The following is a 24,855-nucleotide window of genomic DNA, read 5'->3' on the forward strand; positions in this document are numbered from 1 at the left end:
TACAGGAAAAAAACCCAGTGGTCTCAGTAATAAGTAGATCTGGTTCTGCAAGACGTAGTAGTAATAATCCAGAGGCTATACCCAGTGGTCTCTTTGAAAGGAAGCTGACATTTTCAAATTGTAGTGTAGGAACATCAGAAAAGGGAATTATTATCAACCTACCTAATGCTGTTCTTGCTGGTGTGGCATCTTTTTTGATCCAAAAGGATACCCAGGAGAGAACAACTGTTAATATACAGGGAATGTATGTTTGTATAGTGAAGTATCCCATTCTTCTACTTAAGTCGAAGTATATAGTCATGACTACATAATCACCTGCAATAATAGCACAGAAAAGAAATTCATATTGTAATGGGATACAGATAGCTTTTCACTGACCTGCTAATATTTTAACTTTCATAAAAATTGCATATTAAATATTTTTTAGAGTTTCAACAGAATCAGCACAGTAATTCTCATGTGAAACTTAAGTAAACCTTGTCATTCTAATAACCTTAAGTTTTAGGTCTCTGTGGTAATTATGTTCTTGACAGGCAGAGCTTCTCAGCAATCATTCTGAATTAGTAAAGTTTTGAAAGTCATCTTGAATTTCCAGACATAGTATTTCAGGATATCTTCATGGCCACAAATGTGGAGGTACTGTCATTCACCAGATTCTGCAACTACTACACACAAAATCCTTCCTTCTGCATGCTGTGTATTCTGTGCCCTAATTTCAAATTTGAGTTACTTCTGTTATCTTATTTTGAGATATGAATCTGAAAATAGGGTCTTTTTGGCAAATGTACATGAGTATGCCTTTACAGAAGTAATTTATAGACACTAGAACTCAATGCTGGCATTTCAAAACAGTTGTGGCCATTTGTGATATTTTCAGGTCAGTCTGAACACAAGGTTTATTATTTTTTTATATAGTAAAAATCATACATTCAAGAAATTAGTAAGAAGGTTAGTTTATCTCACATTACATGGTTTTTTTTTTTCACTGTATCTCCTGCTACGCCTTGTGATTCCACAGGGGGTAATAATCTGTCCCTCCTCTCTCCTCAGTAGAGGCTACTAACCTTATCACCTCTGCCCTACTACCACTTCTCTCAGCCTCAGAGATGTTTACTTTCTCAGACAGTCAGGGTGAATAACAGTAATAAAGCTGAACTGAAAGTGATTTCTGTACTTCACTTGATGTAGGTTGCTTCCATTTCAGATGTAAAGGAGATCTTATATGCCAGAGAATTTCTATGTGTTTTTGTTTGACTGTGGTTTTGTCTGATTTGGCCTAAGAAATTTTATGGCTTCTTGTTACGAACCTTAACTTTCTATAGTATGATATCTGCAGAAGGCATCATTTGCAATAGTTAAACAACTCTGTCTTCTTACAGCAAACCATCAGAAGAATGAAGAAATTGGAAACGTATAAAGATTAATCCCCCAAGGAATGTACATACAACTCATCCAAGCAAAAGCACAATGGGTTTATTAGTTGAGGCAAATTAAACTTAATCATCTAGTAACAGAGGGCATATAAACAAATGCATTTCTTACAGTCTATAATTTGACTACAGCTAAATATTATATAGGAAATAAATTAACTCAGTATGAATAACTTTCATCCAAAGCATCTCTGAAGTCACTGTAAAATCAATGAATTGCCATAAATTAGAAATTTCAAGGTAAATAAAAATTTGATGGTGGGAATCTGGGAATCTGTGAAAAGGAAAAGTTCCTATATGTAAAGTATATCTGTTTGAGATAGATGCATTTGGAAAAGGCTGACAAGCCTGTGAATGTTTCCATAATGTCTCTGTTAGATGAAAGCAAACAATTGTGCCAGTGAAAACTGTATGACCCCAAGAAATCGGAAAGTCATTTCATAAGCTGTGCTTAAAGGGCTTGATGTGGTTACAGCTTGGAGGTATTGCATCATGACATAGTGAACCTTGTGGCCAAGGGTTGTTGTCATTCCACTAATCCCCAGCAGTATTCTCTGTTCAGGGAATGGCATGAAGGAATTGATGTGAGATGCTAACCACAGGTTCTACTGGCTTATTGTTTGGCTGATTTGCCTCACTGAAAAAAGACTTACAACATAGCAATCAAGACAATTTCATAGAAGCAGGTGTGAAGAGTCAGGTGGAGTATAAACCAGTGCTTCTACTGACATGAACAAACTGAAAAGAATGGAAGAAATGTTAATCAAACATGAAGTCAAACATTGTCTGCCAAGGCAGAAGAATGAGCGAAAAATGAAATCAAAGACTTTATAGGAAACGTGTCAAGACTTTTAATTTCCTTTACTTAGTTCCTGTATCTAGAAATGTGTGTTTATGGATAAGCTGCATAAAGTCAAGCACAATCTGCACACCACCATTGTGTATAACAATATACAATACACACAATTCCAGTACCAACATGGGTCACTGCTCCTCTCAGTAGTACCCAGCACAGCAACTAGGAGTAGGAGTAGATACTGGACTGTAAGATACTGCGAAAGTAATAAAGAGTCTGTGCTTCCAAGGCCTTTGACAAAAATAAACCTGATAAACATGAGAGTGGGAGAAAATTATGGCACATTAAATGATGTAGAAAGTCCATCATCACAATTAGTCATTCACAGATTTAGCGTCTTTCAGGCAGGATTAATTTCCTGTGATTTTAGACATCTAAATTCTAAATAATAATAGATAACCTGCACACTGTGTCCTGCTTTCTACACTTAATGGAAAGAAATTGGTTCTTTCAGTATATGGTTTGTCTTATCTGCTTTAGAGGCACATTTTAGAAGGTGAAAGTATTCAAAACATTTCTATTTCTCTCCTGTGATTAAAAACCAAGAGCACAGGGCTGAGAAGTGGACAAAAACATCGTAGACACCTGCAGATTACACAAGGAGTTAACCACGCCCCTTGATTCCATGGCGAGAGCTAAATTGGGCTACTCCTGTGAGGATGCCAAAGTTTTTTTATTTAAATGTAATAACTTTCTTGATGCTTTAAAGGCTATTTTAAAGGCTATTTATTTTTTGCCTTTTTCATAAAATTGATGTCTTCATCCCTTATACACACAACTCTCCTTCCTTCCTTCCTTCCTTCCTTCCTTCCTTCCTTCCTTCCTTCCTTCCTTCCTTCCTTCCTTCCTTCCTTCCTTCCTTCCTTCCTTCCTTCCTTCCTTCCTTCCTTCCTTCCTTCCTTCCCCCAACTGAAAGCACCAGTGTTGCTCTCAGAGGCAGGCATGCTTCTGTACAACATATACTGAATTAATTTCTTTAATAGCTATGGTAAATTAAAATGTTCAGCTAAATGACCACTTCAGTTCTATCCTCAGCCAAGTAAACTTCTATTGAGATTACTGGATTCTCTCATTACATTCAAGAGGCACATGACATACAAGAGTATGTGCTGTGGCTACTTTCCTTATTACACTGCTTCAAACTGCATGCAGCTGCTGTGCTGCTGCTGCCGATGATGGTGATGATTATATTATTCTTCACATTCTTCCTTCCAGAAGTAAATATTCACTATGTATCTGAAAGCATTGCATGCACATTAAAGAAGTGCAGCCATAGTACTTTCCCTATAAACACAAAATAATCTGTGCAAAGAAACTCTCTCTTCTGAAAGATTCCTCTCTTCTGGGATGCAATTCATTCTGTACCTCCTGCAGATGCGCAACCAGAGGAGGGAAAAACTTTCAAGAGCTCTCTGTACCTTTGTAAGCCTTCAGAGCTCCCTCCGCTGTTACTGCCACTGCTAGAAGGGCAGCTGGGGGTCACTGTATGACAAAGTTCTGCAGTGCAGGAAAAATGGGAAAAATCTCCTTCCAAACTGCATGTCATTAATCCAGTGCACTTGCTTTGAAAGTAATCACACAGCAGTTGCCTAGCAAAGGACCACTGGAATAGCTAATACCAATACACTTCATTTTTAAACCCAGAGAGGAATTTGTTCTTTTAACGACTTAAATAATATTCCCAGGAAGGCAAACTTATTTTGAACTAAATGATCAGCCATCTATTCACTGAAATATTGAAAATTATCCCAAGGCAAAGTAGAGCATGATCAGTTTTCTATAAATGGAGAAAAACATGCACCTTTAGGCAACCAATCTGGAGTAATCGAAATAGTGTAGCAATGCTTCCCATAAAACCAAGATGACTGCTGACTGTTACCCATAGGACTTATATTAGCCTAAGTTTCTAGTTTGAAAGTAGGACACTGTTTAGAACAGTAATGATTTCCCATGTAATAACTGCAGTGGATTTTAATGAACAGTATTAAACTATAGCAATTTTTTTTTGACTTTTGAAGACTAAGGATCTGTTGGCCTGAATTGCTAGAATTTTGCCTATGTTGCACCAAGAATGGTTCCCTTGAAGGTAAAATGTTTGAGCAGAATGCAACTGGTTATTTTATTAAAAATAAATAAATTTAAAAGTATACCAAACTATATACTGTAAAAAATTTGTTTATTCAAACTATACTATACTATACTATACTATACTATGCTATGCTATGCTATGCTATGCTATGCTATGCTATGCTATACTATACTATACTATACTATACTATACTATACTATGTCACATTTTCATTCATCCTTCCATTATACTCTGAGGTTGACAATTAACTTAGAAAAATATAAAAATTATTAACTTTACAAATACCAAAATATGAAGGTACAAAGCAGATTCAGCATGTGAATGAAAGTTATGTTTGAATTGTCCATCACTAAAACTGCAGAATAATGAGGAGTGGCAGAGTTATCCATGTTATTGCAAGAATTTGATTTCAGAAGAAAAGCCTAGTCATTAAAATGAGGAGTCACACTGTGTGACACAAGTATTACTTTGTTGATCAGCAAGACTGCAGAGACTGAATCATCTTCCTCATTATCTTAACAAATCAAATTTACTTAATAGCAAGTAAACTAACTTTCCAATCTTCAGTGGTTTTTTACGTTTTATTTTTTCATTTGGAAGTCAAGAGAAGACCTTATTTAATTTTGCCATTAACTATTCATGTCACCCTGAACCTGTTTTCTGGTCTTTGTATCCCAAAGCTCAATTTTTTATTTATTGGGCTAGGTTTTTCTTCTTTCTTAATAAGTTGAAAGTTTTCTAATCAGTATGTACAGAAGTTTCTGCAAAATGTTCACCAGAGAAGTTTGTTGGAAGAGATGCATGTGCAGTTAGAAGTAAAACTATTGTGGCAGTGCTGGTGCCAACTGGGAATGTACAAGTTTCAAGTTCAAGACATGGTTCCAAATTTTGCACCGGCTGTATAGAATAGCTCAGTTCAAAGTCAGGCAGAAACACAGGCAGTGTTACAAAACCCATTCCTGCCTAATTTAGATAATGGGCATTGTTCAGCCTAGGAAAGAGAAGGCTTCAGAAGACCTAATTGCAGCCTTCCAATACCTGAAGGGAACCTACAAGAAAAATGGAGACTTTTCAAGAGCATGTAGTGACAGAACAAGTGGGAATGTATACAAAATGAAGGAGAGCACTATAGATTAGATATTAGGAAAAAATTTTTACTGTGAAGGTGGTAAGGAACTGAAGCAGGTTGATCAGTGAAGTTGTGGGTGCCCTGTCCCTGGAAGAGTTCAAGGCCAATTTGGATAGACCTCTGATCAGCCTGGTCTGGTGTAAGACCTCCTTGCCCATGGCAATAGGGTTGGAACAAGATGATCTTTAACGTCTCTTGCAACAAGCCATTCTGTTATTCTGTGACTCTCTGATTCAAAATCAGATGGAAGAGTCATGTGAGCTAGCTTTTTTCACATCCCAGGCCTTCATCCCACCTCAGAGATATGCCTTGTGAAGGGTTGAGTTATCTTCTTACTCGAACTACAAAGAAGAAAAGAAAGATGCGTACGAGCCGTAATTAACGAGAGATGTGGGACTCCAGGTGTCTTCAAGATGCAGTTTATTGTATCCAGGAGGTTAAAGCAGTCCAGGGTCATGGGCGACAGGGCCTGTGCCTACAGCTGTCAGCTCCAGCTGCAGACAAGCCTGAAGACTCTTTAATTTTAGTTACAATACATTATATACTTTTCTTTGTTGAGCATTTTAATACATAAGAACCAATCTATACTTTTGCTGTTACCGATAGTCTATCACAACTACTATAATTACCATATTCATGTTACTATTCTCCAATCACAAAAAGTTAGTACATTACAGTTTGAGCTAGAAGTTGTTTTTCAGTTTTCTTGCAGTGGAAAATTCTGAGACCTTTTTCTACTTGCCACATCAGCAATCTTGTTTGTCAGTAGAATTTTTTTGCTTGGTAAAAACATCTTCTGTTTGAGGTGGGTTTATCCTTTACTCTAAGCCATAAAGCCCCCTTCTAACTAACATATCCTTTGCCTTAGTTATACAATAAGGCTAGATCAGCAATTCTTCTACATCAAAACTTGCTTTCATTTCTATTCCTTCTTCAGAGTCTACATTCAAAAATCTTTCTGCCAAGCATACATATCTATTAAACTTTCTTGACAAACTTTCATCCTTCCCAACCAAGATGGTTTGTGATTACTTCAATTACACTGCCTACATCAGTTTGTCTTTGGAGCTGGTATCCCATCCTAACTTGACTTTATCTCCAGCCAGTTATGGAGCAAGTCTCAACTTTGGAAGATCCAAAAACTCTACAAAATGGTAGAAGACAGAGATTAATGTACTCATAGGTGGTTATGACTCCAAAATGAGATGCTATTAAGACAAAATGAGATGCTATTAAGACAAGGAAAGACATGGATGACAACAGGATTTTGCAGTTCTTTTGAAGAAAAATATAGATTGAATGAGAGTAGTGCAAGTATAATTAAAAATGCCTTCATCTTCTTCATAACATTATAAATAATGAAGAAATGCTGAGGACTTATTGCAGGCTTCTTCTGACTCCTCCAAAATGAGTCAGTCAACAAAGAGTTTTCACTGGTGGGAATGATATTTGCACCACAGTAGGCTAGAGCAAATGCTTCCAAGACAAAAGAAAGAAAAAAATGATCAAGGTCATATTGTCACTTAAGGGTTAGAATTCCCTACGCTGTTTTGGCATTTAAGTATTCCGCAGTGACACCGGGATATTGTACTTGGATGGGAGCATGTGTACAGCAGAGAAAGGCATTCATCTTATCTCAAGTAAATGTTCTTGGAGTGGTGACAGGCACTGCTACACTAATACATTTCTGCTTATGATGCATATTTAACCTCACAAAAATGGGTACAGGGCCTCAGAGGTGTAGTTTTTACATGTATTACCATAGTAGCAATGTGACTAGATGTCTAGTCACAGGCAAAGATCTTAGGCACAAAATCAAAACAGTTTTCTGTGTCTCAAAGATCTCTAGTTTTGAGTTCATAATTGCCTTTAGCATTATCATGATGTGTCTGTGTGTGTGTGTGCATGTACTAGAGCAGCGTAGCCCAGATTTGACTTTCAGCTCTTACACATGAAAAGCAGTTTTTTCAGAAATACATTAATACCATGATGCCCAATTGTTGCTAAAGTCTCCCATTATCATAGACAAATTACTGTATCAGTATGCAGTGGAAAAAAACCTCAAGACAACAACTAACCCTAATATTACTGTTTGTGCCTGTAGAAATCATGTTCAGTTATAAATATACACATATGTATTAGCATTCATAATAAAAATAAAATATTGTTAGATTATAATGTGAAAAACAGAGACCAGATTTCAGGTTGTCTCAAGGCAAAAGAATTTTTAAAGTCAAGTTAGACCAAGATATCTTCCTAATCTGGCAGAACCACAAGATATTATGTTGGGTTTATTGCCTTGTGTAACATAAAGAATATAATATCAAGAAACGTGTTTTTACTTGAGGCTATCAATTTTTTTATCACCATAAAATAATTTAATTTTTTTCTATTTGTTCTTCCTTCCTGAACTTTCATTTTATTTGATGCAAATAGCACTTTCAAAAGAGTTTTGTACAATGACAGTTTTGTTAAATGAACTTTAAAAGCCTGTTTTTAGAAGTTAATAACTATATTTTCAACACATGAAGTTATTACATCTTCTGATTTTGGCATTTATTACTGAATCTGGAAAATAACTTCATTTGTTCAAAGTTCTAATTTCTTTATATTGATTGTTCTTCCCCCAGATTCATTGGAATACATATGTTGTATACTGGACCTTTGCATTAAGAACTGAAATTAAATAGGCAAAAGACCCAATATCTTAAGATTTAAATTAATTGTGTACCAGAGTAATTTAAAACCTATAAGTCAGTATTTCTTGTGCCCTAAACAATTCTTTATGTGCCATTAACAGTTGAAACTGACAGTTTCAAAGACAGCTGCTTTTGATTCCACTGCAATCATTTCACTGTCTGTATCCCATATTTTCTGTTAAGTGTTTGGGATACTTTGAATGTACTCAAGAGATGAATCAAGCTCCATGAATACAACTGACCTCCAGATTAAATTCAAACAACAGAAGGTTTGAAAAAAAATGACTACTATTTTAGTATTTGGTGGCATTATCAAGACTCTTATTTGCATAGATAAAATTTACATGTTTCTACATTATGTAAGCTGTCCTGCCAAATACAGCTATTCTGTCTTCACAGTCATAAGTACTGTATATAAAGTTCTCCTCCCACTAAGCAATGTGAAGCTGTAGCATGTTATTCATCTATGAGGCATTATAAGCTCCAGAATTGCTCTCAGGATGTTCACACCTATTAACTTTAGGTATAACGACATTTTCATTTTGCAATATGAAGTATTATTTCATGTATTCTTTGAAATATGGAATCACAGAAAATAAAAGAATTTTAATTTGGCTGTTGTAAGATACAAGTAATATTGTAAAATCCTTCAAAAAATGCAGTTTCATCCAGCCACATAATGGGAATAAAAATGTATAATATCATAAGCTGACTTTGATCCATTATTACCAGTCCAGTTCCATTTCTGCCTTATCAGTAGAAAAGTTACACACATAATCGTTACACACATAATCTCTATTTAAATTAATGTATCAATCTGAGAGAAAATCAATATACATATACGGCACAGCATGGCATGATCCATTACTCACTATTCCTAAGAAGTCTTGCTATTTTCCATACATAGGTTTTCTTTTGTGTTTGAAGAATAGAAGTGAACAATAGCAGATGAAGTAAAAACAACAATAAATTACCATAGCTGCTGATATCAGTGAAAGTAGATGAAGGATCAGAGTGAAAATTAGTATCTTTTATGTGGGAATCTTTTCCTGAGAGGGTTTATTCATAAGCTGTGCAATGCTTTTTGAACAGAATATTTTTCCACATTCCACAGAGCATCAAATACTGTAGTACATCTGAGGATACACAACATTAATGACTCTTGCTTTCACTTTGCTCTTAAAAAGCAGTGAGAATCCCCAGTTTCATGGCATCTGTCAGTGCCAGTCACTTCTCATTTATTTCTAGTATTGAAATTCTTACTTGCAAGAGCTGTTATTTGTGGGAGGAGGCCCATTTGTATTGCAGTGTGTTACACAGTCCCACAGGACTGGATTTGGTGGGTTTGTAATTCCCAAACCAGTTGAAATAGTTTTTATTTAGCCAAATAAAAAAAATCCCATGTAAACATTTTCAAATAAAATGTTTTCTTTTTTTTCCTCAGAATTTCTTTTTGCACATTAAATAAAGAAAAACCCTAAACAAAAAAAGTTTTGCTTCACCTGATGTTCTTTTGGCTTAAGAAAAATGTTAATGAGTTTGGCCTTATTCACAGTCATTGTGACTGTATTATATTACTGTGGCATCTTTTATATAATCATGGAATGGAGTAGACTGTTTCTTTCTATCTGTCCTGACATCTACTCCACTTCAACTGTCCCTAACATATGGTTTTGTGGATAGTTTTAAACAGTATCTCACTGTTGGAAACCCTTCCCTGCTGGTCATGCCATGTTCTGAAGGAGAATATGCTGATTATTTGGCTACATTTTCTGAGCTTTTTCTGAAGAAAGCATGGCTGCAAACCCCAAAGTTACTGATAAACTAGAACATCTTTTAGAAAGGTGTCCTATCTTTATTTTAAGAAATTCCAGCAATAAAGTTGCACTGCAAGCCTTGAAGTTCTTTCAATGCCTAGTTATCTCATTGTTAATAACAGATGAGTCTGTTTTAACTGATTGAGTTTTTAAAATGAGACTTAGTCTGCAGTGATCTAGCATCAACTCAGACTTTGAGCCTGAGCATATCTTTGCTAGACTGCCGAAGCATTTTTAGCTAGTTTGTTTTTATCATGCAAGCATTTAGGGATAGCAATCTATTACTCTTTGTCCATCAAGATAAACACGGTTTCTTGACAAGACGAATAATTTCCAGTCACTGATAAGCCTTCTGTCTCTTTCATGGACTCCACAACTTCTCCAAATAATTCTTGAAGTGCAGGCATCAGAATTAGATCTTAATTTTATAGCACCTGCATTAATATAACATATACAATATATGTTATATATAACAATATATTAACATTCTTCTTCTAGAAAATAATCCTTTTCTGAGCACATATACAAAATCTGTGCTTGGTACTTTGGCCATACCTTCAAACAAGGAGTATATTTTGAAATAACTATTAATTCACAAGAACAATTACATAGCCTTTAGACCTGCAGCACCCAAAATGGCTGGTCCAATTCTGGAAAAGGAAAATCATTAAGCTTCAATCCGAAGTACCTGCTTCCAACTGGAATAAAAGTTCTGAAGTACAGCTATACATATTGTCACTTTCATCCAGGCTGCAGAGTTACCTGACTTGCAACTACTACTCACCATTCCCCCAAGCTTTGTGTCACTTATAAGCTTAATAAATATCAATGCTATTATTGCTTCTCTGTCTTTAAAAGAAGTATTAAGTAGCATCAAGCCAAAATATGTAGTATCTCAACAGAAAGTCCTGGTGAATAATGTTTTTTTTTCTAGTTATGTCATAAAACTTTCCAAGCAGTCAGAATTTGGTAATTTATATGTGACATTGATTTTCTTATCATTGTCACTTCTTAATCAAAATGTCATACTGCATCATGTGAGACATCTTACAAATGTATGTTATATCAACAGAAATGTATAAACTCAGAAGATGACACTGAGCTCGTTTGAGCTAGGAGTTATTTTCAATTAATGAATGTTTATTGTTTATAATTATATTTCCCCCTATGTTTGTATGACTCTACTCCAGGATCAGCTGTTCCATAACTTTGCTCAAGACCAATGCCAAGATTAAAAAGCAGTAAATACTCTGTTAATTTTATTTAGATTTCTGAAACTGTTGGAAGGGGGGAAAAATTATTTGCCCTAAACCCTCAAACCTTTGTCAGCTCTTTAAACTATTGCTATAAAGTTATCAAATGATATGTTAAGCAAAGAAAGAATTAATGAAGAGATTATGTTGGGCAAGTGACTGGTAACAGTAGAATAGAATAGAATAGAATAGAATAGAATAGAATAGAATAGGATTGTTTTGGTTGGAAGGGACCTACAAGAATCATCTAATCCAATTCCTTGACTACTTCAGGACTGACCAGAGGTTAACGCCTGTTAAGGCTATTTTCCAAATAACTGCCAAACACTGACAGGCTTGGGGCACCAACCACCTCTTTAGGAGGCCTGTTCCAGTGTTTTATCACTCTCTTAGTATAGCAATGCTAGCTAATGTCCAATCTGAACCTCCTCTGGCACAGCTTTAAACCACTCCCATGTGTCCTATTACTGAACACCAGAAAGAAGAGCTCAACACGTCCTTTTCCACTTCCTCTCTTCAGGAAGCTGCTGAGAGCAATGAAATCACCCCTTTATCTCCTTCCCTCCAAACTAGACAAACCCAAAGTCCCCATCTGCTCCCCACAAGGCATGACTTCCAGCCTTGTCACCAGCTTTGTCGTGCCCTTCTCTGGATGCATTCAAGGACTTTCATATCCCTGCTACATTGCAATATTTGTTTTTCACAACAAGTATTGATTACTTGCACTAAAAGAAAAGCAAGGGTTGGTTTATCTTTTATACTCTAACTTTCTAACTCACATCAAATTCCTGCATGCTGGAGGCAATACCATTTTAGTCAATAAATAATAAAGGCAAAGGTTGAGAGTTTCCAAGGAATGCTAGTATTTGCAGAAGGAGCTTTCTAGCATAGTCTTTCAGATTAAAGCCATCTGGCAATGGTATTTCTCACTTCACATTATAGGTAGATATTTCCTACAAAGATATTTGTCAATCTGTAACAGATGCAAGCTTTTATTCTGTGTGCTGTCTTATCTGGTAGAGGAAAAATATTGATCTGTATAAAGTCATTTACTCACTTCCAAGTCATTTGACAGCTGAAGAAAGATGATGCTACTTCTGTCCTTTGCCTACTCAAGGCTTTCTAACTGGATTACTATCTTTCTTTCTTGCATTCTAAAGAACTGCAGAGAGGAGAAAGGGCTCCTGAGAAGGACTTTTGAAGAAAGACATGAGCATGGTAAATGGTTCAGTGACACAAAGATGATGTTTCATTCACAATTCACAGTTGTAGGAAAAAAAAAAAACCTGTAGTGAAAGATGATATTGATATCATCAAGTTAATTAGTTTTTGCCAAACAAAACCAAAAGGTATTCTCTGTAGTAAAGACAGACCAAACACTGGATTTCTTTTTCAACTCTGCTAAATTTTTGAAGAGCACATGGTAATGTCTTAGATTCTTGCTTCATTGATTTCAGTTTACCTCAACTCAATTCATACAATTACCTTAAAATGTATGAGTTTTGGGAGGGAGTGAGGTGGCTTTATGTACTTCAGTGGATTAATCACCACTAGATGCTCATTCACATAGGCCTGGCTGTAGAGGACTCTACATCAGGTATGTGCAAATTAAAAGAGAACTTAAGACAAACTGTGACTGTGACACTACAAAGTTGGAGAATTCAGAAACTTGAGCCAACAGTTTGTAAGATGAGAGCAATATGAGAATGGCTAAATATGCCATTTATTTTTTAACTTTTTAATGCCTGTGCTGCTGCGGTGGTAGAAGTTCCAGTCAGCAGACAGAAGCAAAGAACAGAGTGTATAATTTAAAGATACTTTTTTTCCTAAATCATGGAATCACAGAATGCTTTGGATTGGAAGAAACCTTAAAGACCATCTAGTTCCAGCCCTCCTGCAATGGGCAGGGACACCTTCCATCAGAACAAAGCCCCGTTCAACATGGCCTTTAAATCTTCCAGTGATAGGGCATTCCCAGCTTCTCTGGAGAACCTGTTCCAGTGCTGACCATCCTCACAGTAAAGACTTTCTTCCTTATATCTAATCTAAACCCATTCCCTGTTGTTCTATCTCTCCATGCCCTTGTAAAAAGTTCTCCAGCTTTCTTGTAGCCCCTTTAGGTACTGGAAGGGGCTGTAAGATCTCTCTTGTGGCTTCTCCATGCTGAAAAACCTCATGTCTCTGAGCCTGTCTTCATAGAAGAGATGGTCCGCTCCTCTCATCAGCCCCTCCGACCACGTTGAAATCCTTCTTCCTCTCCTAATGCAATGGGTCTTCCCTCTTGAGTCTGCAGAGTCATGAAGTGGCTCTGTAAGGCACCCTAACTGTGCCTGTTGCTGGCCCTTGCTCTAGCAAGCATCCATTCTTCTGCATGTGTGTCCACTGCAGACTGTCCTTGGAACCAGCTGTCTAACTCCTTCTCAGCCTCCCTGATGTTATGCAGATCTTCTGCTTGTCCCTGTCCCAGAATGGTCCAGGCCCTACCCACAGTGAGTTCCACACTGCTGCCTCTCCCCTCAGCAGCTCTGTGTGGATGGAGGCATTGGCCAACACCAAGATAGATGAGGCAGACCCTTTGGGGTGGCCCCTGCCATATCTCCTGGCCCCACTCACACCCATCAGCCACTCTTTTGTGAGTTGCCAGCTCCTGGCCAGTCTCAGGGATCCCCTGTGGTTTCTTTGGCTCAGGAAATCCTTCTCTATACCAAGATTCTCTTTTCCACTGCAGAACATGCCTGCACCGGAGCTGCTCAGCTCAGGGAGTCTGGGAAAAATCACATTTTCATGCATGTTTGGTTGAAAGCACCAAATCTAGTTCATCCTTGTGAAAGGACTGAGTTAAAAATTTGAAGATCTACTCTGGTGGAATGGCTATGGAAAGGCTGGAGGCTGGAAGTTCATTGTAGTTGTGTATCTCTGGTTGTACTGCTTGTTTTCAGTATGAGCAGCCTTCCTTGCTGTGCCTCGCAGGCCTGGGATTGTAACCATGCCCTGCCTGCCCTGCCTTCATTAAACAACTGGATATGAACTCCAGCCTGGTGAACATTTTGTGATGATGATAGCTTAAATATTTGGTAGCACTTTCAAAAGCTCTTCAATCCATTGTGAATCAGATTTCTAAGTCACTTGTGCCATGTATTTACCAGGTAATTGGATGAGCATGAGGGAGGCTTTAAGCACAGCATGTTCTGGCAGCAGCCCGCACTGGCGCTTTGGGAAGGCCTTGTTAACACTGATGGGTTTCCAGTCTCAGTGGGATCACTTTGGGATCACTGCTACTGTGCATCTGCAGCATGCAGGTTGCCAATGACTCTCTCTGCTCCACGGGTTGACCAACAGACACTTTTGAGAGTTTTCCCCTATAAACACTAGTTTTAAATATGTAAACAGAATATGTTAGTACTGGCAATGTAAAGCAAAAGTACAGGACTTAGATTCCATATTTCACTCAAATTATGTCTTCTGAAGAAAAGTGTAGGAATGTTTCAATTTTTGGAGGATTTAGGACTGCAAAAAATGAAGTGTTTGATGTGGTACCTGAGGGCCAGCCAAAAATTTAATTTACAGTGTTAATTTAAGCCTCTGATTTTTTTTTTTTTTTCACAGCCAGCAGTCTCTGCCCTGAGCTTTGCTTCTACAGATGAATCTGAATGCAACATGGGGAGAAAATACCACATGCACAAAATGGTAACGGCATAGAAATAACTAGCTGGGGAAGATATGATTCAGACCTGTGAGAAGTAAACTCAGGAATTTAAAGGTTAGGGTCCCATTTAAATAATTAATATGCCTTTGAAACCTGACCACACACAACAGCCATCACATTTAACTACCTACTCTGCCTAAGAGCTATGTGAGCAACTGTCTAGTTTAAGAAAGAAGCATAAATAAGTTTTTCATATATCTTCCTGTCCTAGTTTTGACCGGGAGATGTTAATGTTTGCAGAAGCTATGGTGACACAGCTGTGGATGTGTCAAAGAGGTTATTCCTTACCAAGTTAGGTAATTTGTGGGGGTGGGGGAGAACAGGACAAGGAAGGGATGGCACAGGAAAAGGCAGGACAGGATAGGTCTGGACTCTCCCTTCTTTCAGAGGAGATGGGTGTTCCTTTCTGGTTGGGAAAAACATGCTGGAAGGAGCAGTGGGGTGGCACCATCTGCAGTTGCGTTGCATCATGTCAGACTTGGTGAGCATTTTGCACATAAATCACTCTCTTTTGCACATTTCTCTTATTAATATTGTTGCTGTTACTACTCCTTTTTCTTATCTCAGTGCTGTTCCCAATAAATCATTTTTATTTTAACCCATAACCTCTACCTTTTGCATCTTCCACTGGACAGGGGAAAGGAGTGAGCGGGGTGGAGAGGGAGTGCTTCTCCTGAGCCATGACTCTCCTGAACAACAGTTCTATTTTAGAAACCACCAGACTGGAGAATGAAGGATATTAATTATACAAGTTGCTCACAGTTCTCAGCAACACAACTAACTTTCATGAAGCTTTGTATGTATCAACCTGAGGGGAAGAGTCAGCTCAAGGAACAAGAGGAGCCTTAAATTTCACCCTGGGAAGGTGAAACCAAGTAACCAAGTGTTATGGCTGAATCTGTGTTGACAGCACCTGCTTACTGAACACTAGTTCTTGACATTTCAGTGATTTGCAACATATGAAATATTTAAGAAGAGCATTAGATTAGCCCAGGGTAGAGATGAACTGCATAAATAGATGTTCAAGCAGGACATGTATACAAGGAGTAAAGTTCCTGTGTACACTTGCTCCAATAAACAACAATTTAAGGAAAAAAAAAAAAAAAAAAACGGGAGCAGGACCAAACCATTGGGTCTAACCTTTTTTTATACTTCCCTTCTTTTTTTTTTAATTTTAACTCTACTTGGGTAAAAGGCTACTGTGCTAAGCCCCTACATTGTTTAGCCCCTGAAATTAGGTTTCTCTGTCACTGCCAATCAGTTATGGAAAACTTTGATTCTTTGCACATAAGTAAAATGTTAGTGAGTTGCTAATGACAGGTGTAACCTCCTTAAACTGTCATAAAAAGGAGATACTGCTAGAACTGAAGTGCCTGGAAGAGCCTGAAAAACACTTGTGATGCAAGTAGGTTGCTTTTCTATCAAAATTTAAGTGTCTTTTTAGGACAAGAACCACAATATTGATACATATCAAACTGAAAATGGCAGTTCACCTATGAGCCTGAAGTTTTTATTATTTTTACGTGTAGCTACTTTTGGTCAGCATTTCCCAGAGATTTTAGGGATGCATGGATCATCTGTGAGAGAAAGTGATTTTTTTTCAAAAATACTGCTGCCTTGGAGAACTCTTTATTTGCAGATATTTTAGAATTATTACCTTGAAAAGGAGAATAAATGTATACCCTTGGTAGATTTCTTAGTACATTTTTTAGCCTGGTTTAATTTGTTATTTTTCACAAGTTTGACATAAAAGAATTGCTTTATCTATTTTGAAAAAGGCACATTTAAATAACCACAATAAATGAAAAAAAAAAGCCTAAACCAAATCCCTTCTCATTCTGAAAATATTTCCAAAACAGTTCAATTTTGAAACCTCTAGCCAATTTATTCTTCATTTTCTCCTTGAATCAACCTTCTATCTGGTTTATTTCAGTTGGAGCTACCTACCCTCAGGCAGTCATCATTCTGTTTCATTATTTCTTTATTATGATTATTTTCCTACTTTGAGCAATGAGAGAGATACAATTTTGCTCCAACTCAACCTATCACTTTTTTTTCATCTCTATCACACTCTCTCTTAGCTTATGAATTACTTTGGAAGTTATAACTTCAAAAGTTTTCTCTACATTGAATTTCAATGTTAGAAAAAGCAATTTGTTCTTTTAAATAATCATTAAACACAGCTTTTTGATTAAGCCAATGGGACCAATGAATAATATTGTAATTTAAATGCCAGAGAGAGCAATCTATACTCTAACATGATAACATACATGTCTCCATCAGAAATGGAAAACATTAATTAGTTCCCATGAGCACACAGAAATATATCCCTATTCTGGTAATATCTTTTATGATATCCATTAATTACTAATTTTAAATTGTTTTAATCAAAGCCTGGATGATTTCATGCAGTAGACAATATTATTTAAAAATTGTTATACAATTCCATAGACATGAAAATATAGAAACTTAAAAGATAACTTTTAGGACTGAAGCAATATATGAAGTTAGCAGTTAAAAATGGTAAAATTATAATTTTGTTAATCTTGGTATACATACTGATCCTTGCCCTCCCACTGTCTCAACCTCAGAAGTAATAAACTTCAGCAATAACTAATAATCTCAGTTTGTGATTATATGCTTATTCCATCCTTGAATGAATTTCTACATAACCCCATAATAATCCAGATTTTTAGGAAACAAAAATGGTGAGTTGGAGGCCAGGAGAGCTGGGATTATTCCTTACTACAGACAGTAAGGCAGTCTGGATCTGGAGCTTCTAATTTGCACACCTGCTGAGTTATCTGCAACATTTCTTATGTAGTGATGAAAGACTTGGGTAACTTTGAGCAAAAACAGCTATAAATCTAAATCAAAAACTAAATCTGACATGGTGTCTTTTCAGTTGTTGGCTGTATGTCTTTTCCCCTGGAAATCTTTTCTTGAAGAAAACTATCATTCCCTTATCAGGTTCTGCCTCTGATTGGAAAGGGTAATTCTTTACATGGGTTCATGTTAAAACCAGCAGACTACAATGTTAAGAAACGTTACTTTTTGTTCCCTGCGTTCTGTAAGGGTCTTTCAGTGCAAAGCAGTATGCTTTTAATGCAGATTGCTGTGATTTTCCCTGCAGGAAACTAGCAAGTCACACAAAGCTTGACAGTCTGCCAGCAGGGTATATTACATTTTCAGCAGCTCCTTCCAGATATCAGTGAATGGCAAAAAACCAGAATGGTCAAATCTTTGTGCTTGTTGCATTTAGGAGGTTTTTTGTTCATTTAATTTCTTGATTTTCATCCAATGTTTTGCTAGATTCAATAGCCTCTATTGAATCTCTCCACTTCCTGATTGAAAAAAAAAGGTTTCCCTGAATATTTTCTCTCCTTACTTTTGCCGATCATCCTGCAGCCCTACTGATACCTAAGCTCAGGGACTTTTACTAAGATCATTTAGCACCTAATTCCAGAAACTGAAAAAAACAAGATATTTTGCAACGTATTCATAAATGCATTGTTGACAGTGGAGGATTGGTGGGGTCTGAGAGCCTTGGACTCCCTTCCGGGCTCTGAACAGCAATGTAATCTTTTCACCAAGCTTAATATATTCTGCCTCTCTCCAGAGCCTTTCCTTGTTCACAGCTCCAGCTCTCTAGCTGTTTGTGCAAATTGCTCCAGCACTAGTTCACCAGCTTCTCATCCTATTCCAAACCACTCATTCCTGTTGCTTCCCTTCCGTAAAATACGTGTCCCAGTCTTTCCTACATAGCTTAATTTCCTATGGCAGAAGTTTTCTTATCTAGCCTTCCACAAACTCCTCTCTTTTTCATTTTTCTCCTTTCAAGATCTGCTTGCCTCTCCCTGGATATTAGTGTTCTTGTCCAACAAGTCCCAGGCCCCTGACCTGAGCTCCCAGTTTCTCATCACTTCCAAGCTCTGTATTCTCTTGGAGATTTTTAAGATGGTTTAATGATTTTATTAATGAACTGTGAACAATAATGAGGCAAAATCACCAAATGAGGCATGCTTTTAGGTTAATTTAGTCTGGAGAAGAACATGACCTGGAAGAGAGGATTGCCTTCTGGACTTACAGGACACTTTTACATTTCTCCTTCAGCATGATCTCCTGACCAGAGGGAGCCTGGACTGGGCCTAGAAACTCTTCAAACATGGAATAAGACAAGGTATTTTGCCTGGCAAGCTGTTGGTCTGGACTTATTAACCCTGAGGAGCAAGATCTTCCTTGCATGCCTTGACTCACATGGTGGCCTCACACAGCTGGAACAAGAACACTTTAACTTAGCTGCCCTCTTCCTCAAAATTACATATTTCAATGTAAAGCTATTCCCACAATTCAATATTGTTTCAAATCTTTCTTGGTTTACTTATTGACTAAAATGTTTTGTGAACATAATTTCTTCCATTGGTCCTGGCCCCTGAAAAGAAACAATGGAGCATTAAACAGACTTCTTAACTGACCAAAACTGCTTAGAACTTAGCTACTTAAATGGATGGGCAGAAGACTGGACTGTAGTTTTACAAATGTTGGGCAGGCCTGTTTGTGATTTATATTGTTGGATTATATAGCTAAAGAAAAGAGAATAGAAGACTATGTATCTTCTTGACACTTACCATTAAGTCAATATTTCATGGAAATGTTTCCAGGTGCTTAAGCATTTGCACTATGAGATTATATCAAGTATTAATGATGTTTGGGTGGCTGGACATGTTTGATTAATAAAGCTGCCGTTTTTTATTATTAATGTGGGAAGTCATCAAAGATCCTGTGATACTAATGATTGAGGCTGAATTTACATGGAATTGCAGAGGAAGAAAACTGTGTTTTATCATAAAGAAAAACAGTCATGCTTAATTACACAGACACTATGATAAAGAGGTTTTTCTGGCTTTTTCTCCCATCTTTTCTTTAGGCATATTTATTTAAAAATAAATGCAAATCTCCAAGTTTTTCTATTTCAGCTGAAAAACTAAACCTTTCCTCTCCCTTTTCCTCCTACAGTCTCCAGTTGTGCAGATAATTTCATGTTCCCTTTTTCTGGTAAAAAAAAAAAAACAAGCATAAATTTCCTACTACACCTGTAGTAGGAAATCAGCACTCTTAAAGCCTATGTAATTAGAATGTTCTCTTGCCTTCTTATTAAGCCATGTAAAATTTGGTAAAATAATTTTAAATATTACATACTGAGTGGCTGTTATTTTTACATCCCACCTGAATTGATGGAAGTTACCACACTAAACTCAAGGGAAGTCCAAACATCTAATCTATTTCTTTTCTTGATTCTGGTAGTTCACCATAACATACACCTAACTTATAGACCACATTCCAAGGAGGTCCCTATGAGTATCATGAACATAGAAGACAATCTATTTCCGAAGTAGTTTGCCAAACTGAATTGAAAAGTTAGTAGTGTCAGAAGGAAAAAAAAAGGAAAAAAAAAATCCAAGCCAGCCAAAAATAAAGAGAACATAACCACTTTAAAAATTCTGGTTTTGTTTGCTCATTTTTCCCCCCCCCTTTTGATATAATGTGATTTAAATAACCAGTGTTATTTAACTGGATGTCTCATAATATGAAGTGGTGGGGAACAGGGTAGGCAAGGGGAAAATAAATGACCCCGAGGAAAGAAAATCAAGTTGAAATATTGCTAGTTTTATCTATTGTCCAATTGCAGGTAATTTGAGTCAGTTCTGATTTGGCAGTAAACCCATGATCACAGTCCCCCTGCAGAAGAGGCCTAGGGACCAGTAAGGTAAATAAGTCAAAGAGAAAGCCTTTCATGTTGCATAATAACACCCTGAATCTTAACTGCCCACTACGATGTCTTCTGATTGCTTTCAGGAGAAATCTGATACAAAAAAGTCATCACTAAAGCTAGAGCCAGTTTCCAGCTTTGTTGAATACTTGCATTTATGGGCAAGTCATTTCACCTTTGCTTCTCCCTTTGTTGAACATTGAATCACCCTGTGCAAAATTTACTTTGTTCTGCTTTTTTCTCCCTTTTCCTTTTACAGCAGAAATTCCCTCTAAGGTAGAGGAATCAGGCTTATTGAATTTCTTTGTCCATGCCCATAGATTCTTTAGAATTAATACAATCCTGTAATTTTGCATTTCCTCTAGTGCAAAAACCACTGAGCTGCTTTTCTTAGCATAAAAAATCTCTATGAATCTAAAATGGGCCGAAGACATTCTGTGTCCTGTGGTTTGATAAATCATTACATTAACAGCTTTCTGCACTGTAGAATCAACCCAAGATAGAGGGAGAAAAGCAGAAGAGAAACAGCCTTGAGAGTGTGACTTCAAAACAGTCTGAGAGATTGCAGAGTCACTACCAAGTGAAGCCGCCACTGCCGAGTGACACCCTTTATTTCCTGCACTGCATGTACACTTCATGCAACCATAAACAACATCATCTATGCCTGAAGTTGAAGTGTTGATAAAAGTGCTTTGAGTTTCTTTGTGGCACATGTATGACCCAAGAAAGCATGATGGTCCAATGCACCATGGATGTTGCACAGGGTAAGGAATTCTGTGGAGGTGGGAGTCAGTCTAGAAAGAAAGGAAGTGAAATGCCTTGCTGCAATACCAGAGAAGAAAACCACCAGAGCAAGAGGAAATTCAGGCAGAATGTAACATTTGTGAAGATCCATGCTGATCTTAACCTTCATTTGTTGTAGCAGATAGACAAGGGAAATCTATTACTATGTAAGTTTGAAGCTGGACTACCATAACTCTGCTGACTGCAGAGTGGGAGCAGACTATGTCTGGAGACACAACAGCCATCTATATGATTTTAAAAGTGACATCTGTTATTCCTGTGGTTATTGGCTGGCATTTTCATGTGGATGACGATCATAAAGGGGAGGGCAGTCTGTTGAACCTGTTAATCCAGAAATGTTGAACTAAGTTAATTTTTGATTGAACTAAGATCAATTTCTGACTTGATTCCTAGGAACTTACCCAATATCTCCCATTGTCCTTGCTTTCGCAAATATCTGCTAAATATCTGTGATTCCATTTTGCTCCTTGGAATAGTAGAACTAGATTTTTCTAAACAGAAATCTTAGATCTTTATTGATTTATTTCTGTTGCATTGCAGAACTATCTTTGCATCCTCATAAAACTCCTCATTCCAAACACTAATGTTGACAATTGTTCAATAATAGTTTACTAATGACCATTTTTGAGACCTTTCTTGGAGCCCTGGTTCTGCATTGCTGCAGCTGCCTGGACCTACATGTGTGACTGTATAGAAAAGTTGAAATACAGCCATAATGATGTGTTGCCAGAGAGGGATGTGGAATACTCCAGAGCTCTGCCAAACCCACTGCTTTCTTGGTTCCTTTTGAAGGGTGGCAGGAGAGATCTGAGAGAGAATGTGCATGTCTCTAATGCAGCGTGACCCTGTATCGGGTGATGGTGTCATGCCTCTCGGTAGGGAAAGAATAGGAATGTCTGTGCTAAACAGAAAGCACAATAGCCAAGAAAAAGGCAGGAGGGCTATGGCAAAAGGTCAAGGTAGGTCTTATTCAAGCATGTGTTCATAGGATAGTAAAAGCAAACTGGCATGGGAAGAAGGACAGTAGTGATAAGAGAAAATGGTCTTTAGGACAAAGTGGGAAGGAAAAGTAGAAAAAAGCAAAGAGGCCTGACAGTTAGTGGAAAGGCAAGCTGGAGTTGACATGTTTGAGTCAAATTGACATGAATCTGGTCAAGGCAGAGATTTTTGATTTTTGACATCTAAACCAGCATAGTGAGATTATAAGTGATTGCTTCTATTCACAGTGTGTATTAGGTGGTTTTGATCCAATACCAGGAAGCACAAACTATATTTTTTGGTTGAATCTCATCCCATGATTAAAAGTTTTAAATTGTAATTAAGAAATGTGATGGACTAAAGAACACCTAATCCCCTATTTGATTAATATAACATTCTAAGAATGTCCCTGAGTATTGTCAAATGAACTTGCTGTTATTTATTTGGTATTTATTGAATACTTTCAATAAATAATTTGTTAATCTTTTGTGATGTATCAACCACAATGGCACTGTCTGTGCCTTTACTGGCGGTCAGCTTTCCTAAATAGGAGAATAAAAAATATATTTCAGAACAAAGCAAAACCAAAGAAACAAAAATGACAAACATAGATTTTAATGTACTGAAATATTTGTAAATCAAAAGCATGAATGAAAAAAAAACAAAACAGTATTATTTTCATTATCTTACTCAATTCAACTTTGCAATTACTTATGTCCTTCTTTGTTTACAGAAATTCAAATAAGATAAGATGAAGGTGGTTTTTGAAATACAGAATGCTAAAGTTACTTCATTTTCACAGCCTTTCACAGAAACTTTCTGAAGAAAAGGTGAAAATCATAATAGCATCTCACATCTACTCTATGGGATCAGCTTGGCGTTCACAAAAAGCAGACAATAAATACATTTTCTCTACATTTTTTTTCTGAACCAGTATGACTACTAAGAAAACACTTCCAAATACCAATTATAGGACTATGCAAGAATCTTGTGATCAAAGAGATTATCACAAGAAAACTGTGGGCTATGGGCTTCAAAATTCTATTTGTTTTCAGCAATTCATCCTTAGGCTTCGAAGTTCTTTTTACAGCATTCTTCAAGAAACTGTTATCTCCACAATATGCAACACTTGAAATCAGACTTCTTTCTTGTCAATTTATTAAAAACTTTGAGAAGAAGTGAAGAAAAATGGGCATTTATGTAAAAATTTAGGAACTGCAAAAAAAAGTTCACAAGTTACTTTATAATGCAATGCCTAATATGATATTAGTGGGATTGAAGCTGCTTCAGGATCCTATCACTGGTTCAGTCTCAGATAAAGCTAAAAGAGTAAGTTTTTTCCTCCAAACAACAGAGATTAGATGTCAGCAATGCTCATATTTGAAATGATTTTGAGTATAGGGTTAAAAAAGGGCACATTGACACTTCAATATCAGGGCAGTTGGAAGTTACCAAAACCAGAAGCAATAACAAATGTATTGTTTCTATAATTCTTAGACTTCTGTGGAGTTCCCCTGTCCTAGGAAGATTTATTTGCTATAAAAATGTAAGATGGGGGAAAAAAAAAAAGAATCCAATGAAAGTGCAAGTTTTTTTTAAGATTGGGAATGGGAAAACTTTGTATTATGTTTTAAGTATCACCCTTTCCTAGATGATAGAGTATTTATTAGCATCCTGCAATACTGTCTTCTTCACGCCTCACCATGAATCTGATTTTTAAACATATGATGTTAGAGAATGGGATTAAGCACTCTTTCCAATGGACTTTGACCTGACACTACAGCTGAGTTAAAAGGGCTTTTATGATGACATGGCTAAACCTAAAATTTCAACACCTATAAGTGGCAGTGAAGAATGTCAAGACCAAAACACTTTTCAGCTGCTTTATTTGATGTTGGAGGATAATAAAGCTCAGCTCTGTGCCCTCACTAGTACTGCCTGAGGGTGATGGAGGGAACTTTCATTAGCCCAGTATTGACAGTACTCTTCAAGGATGCACTTCATTGCAAAGGGAATAATCTCACCACATGATACAGTTTCCCTGCCTCAATGTTTCTGGTGACTTCAAGCAGTAAAGACAGTTCAAGTTTGTTCCTTAAAATTTTTTGATGATGCCTGTCCCAGAGCAGGCACATTCTGGAGACAACTTGAATTCTAGAAAACATTAATTAATTCCATGGGTGTTAGCCAGTAGTGCCCTGAAATTCAGAGTTTGCTGTGAGAATCCTTGCAGGCACTGTGGAAATCTATTCAAGGACTTGTTCTTTTTAAGACATGATGCTCAATAGGTGTCCTTAGAAATAACTGTCTCAATTTAAATAAGA

The 24,855-nt window shown here is 37.0% G+C and overlaps 1 protein-coding gene across 3 annotated transcripts in view; it reads right to left on the minus strand.

Annotated features, from left to right (window-relative positions):
* The window catches only part of GABRG3 (gamma-aminobutyric acid type A receptor subunit gamma3), a 297,012-nt gene that overhangs the window by 18,160 nt on the left and 253,997 nt on the right, over nucleotides 1-24,855 (minus strand). For all 3 annotated transcript variants that reach the window (XM_031504126.2, XM_021546689.2, XM_021546691.2), the window contains one exon: nucleotides 163-315. In XM_031504126.2, coding sequence (XP_031359986.1) covers nucleotides 163-315 — 153 coding nt within the window. The remainder of the gene's footprint in view (nucleotides 1-162; nucleotides 316-24,855) is intronic.

The sequence above is a fragment of the Lonchura striata genome, chromosome 2 (assembly GCF_046129695.1).
Source record: "Lonchura striata isolate bLonStr1 chromosome 2, bLonStr1.mat, whole genome shotgun sequence".
NCBI classification, from domain to species: Eukaryota; Metazoa; Chordata; class Aves; order Passeriformes; family Estrildidae; genus Lonchura; species Lonchura striata.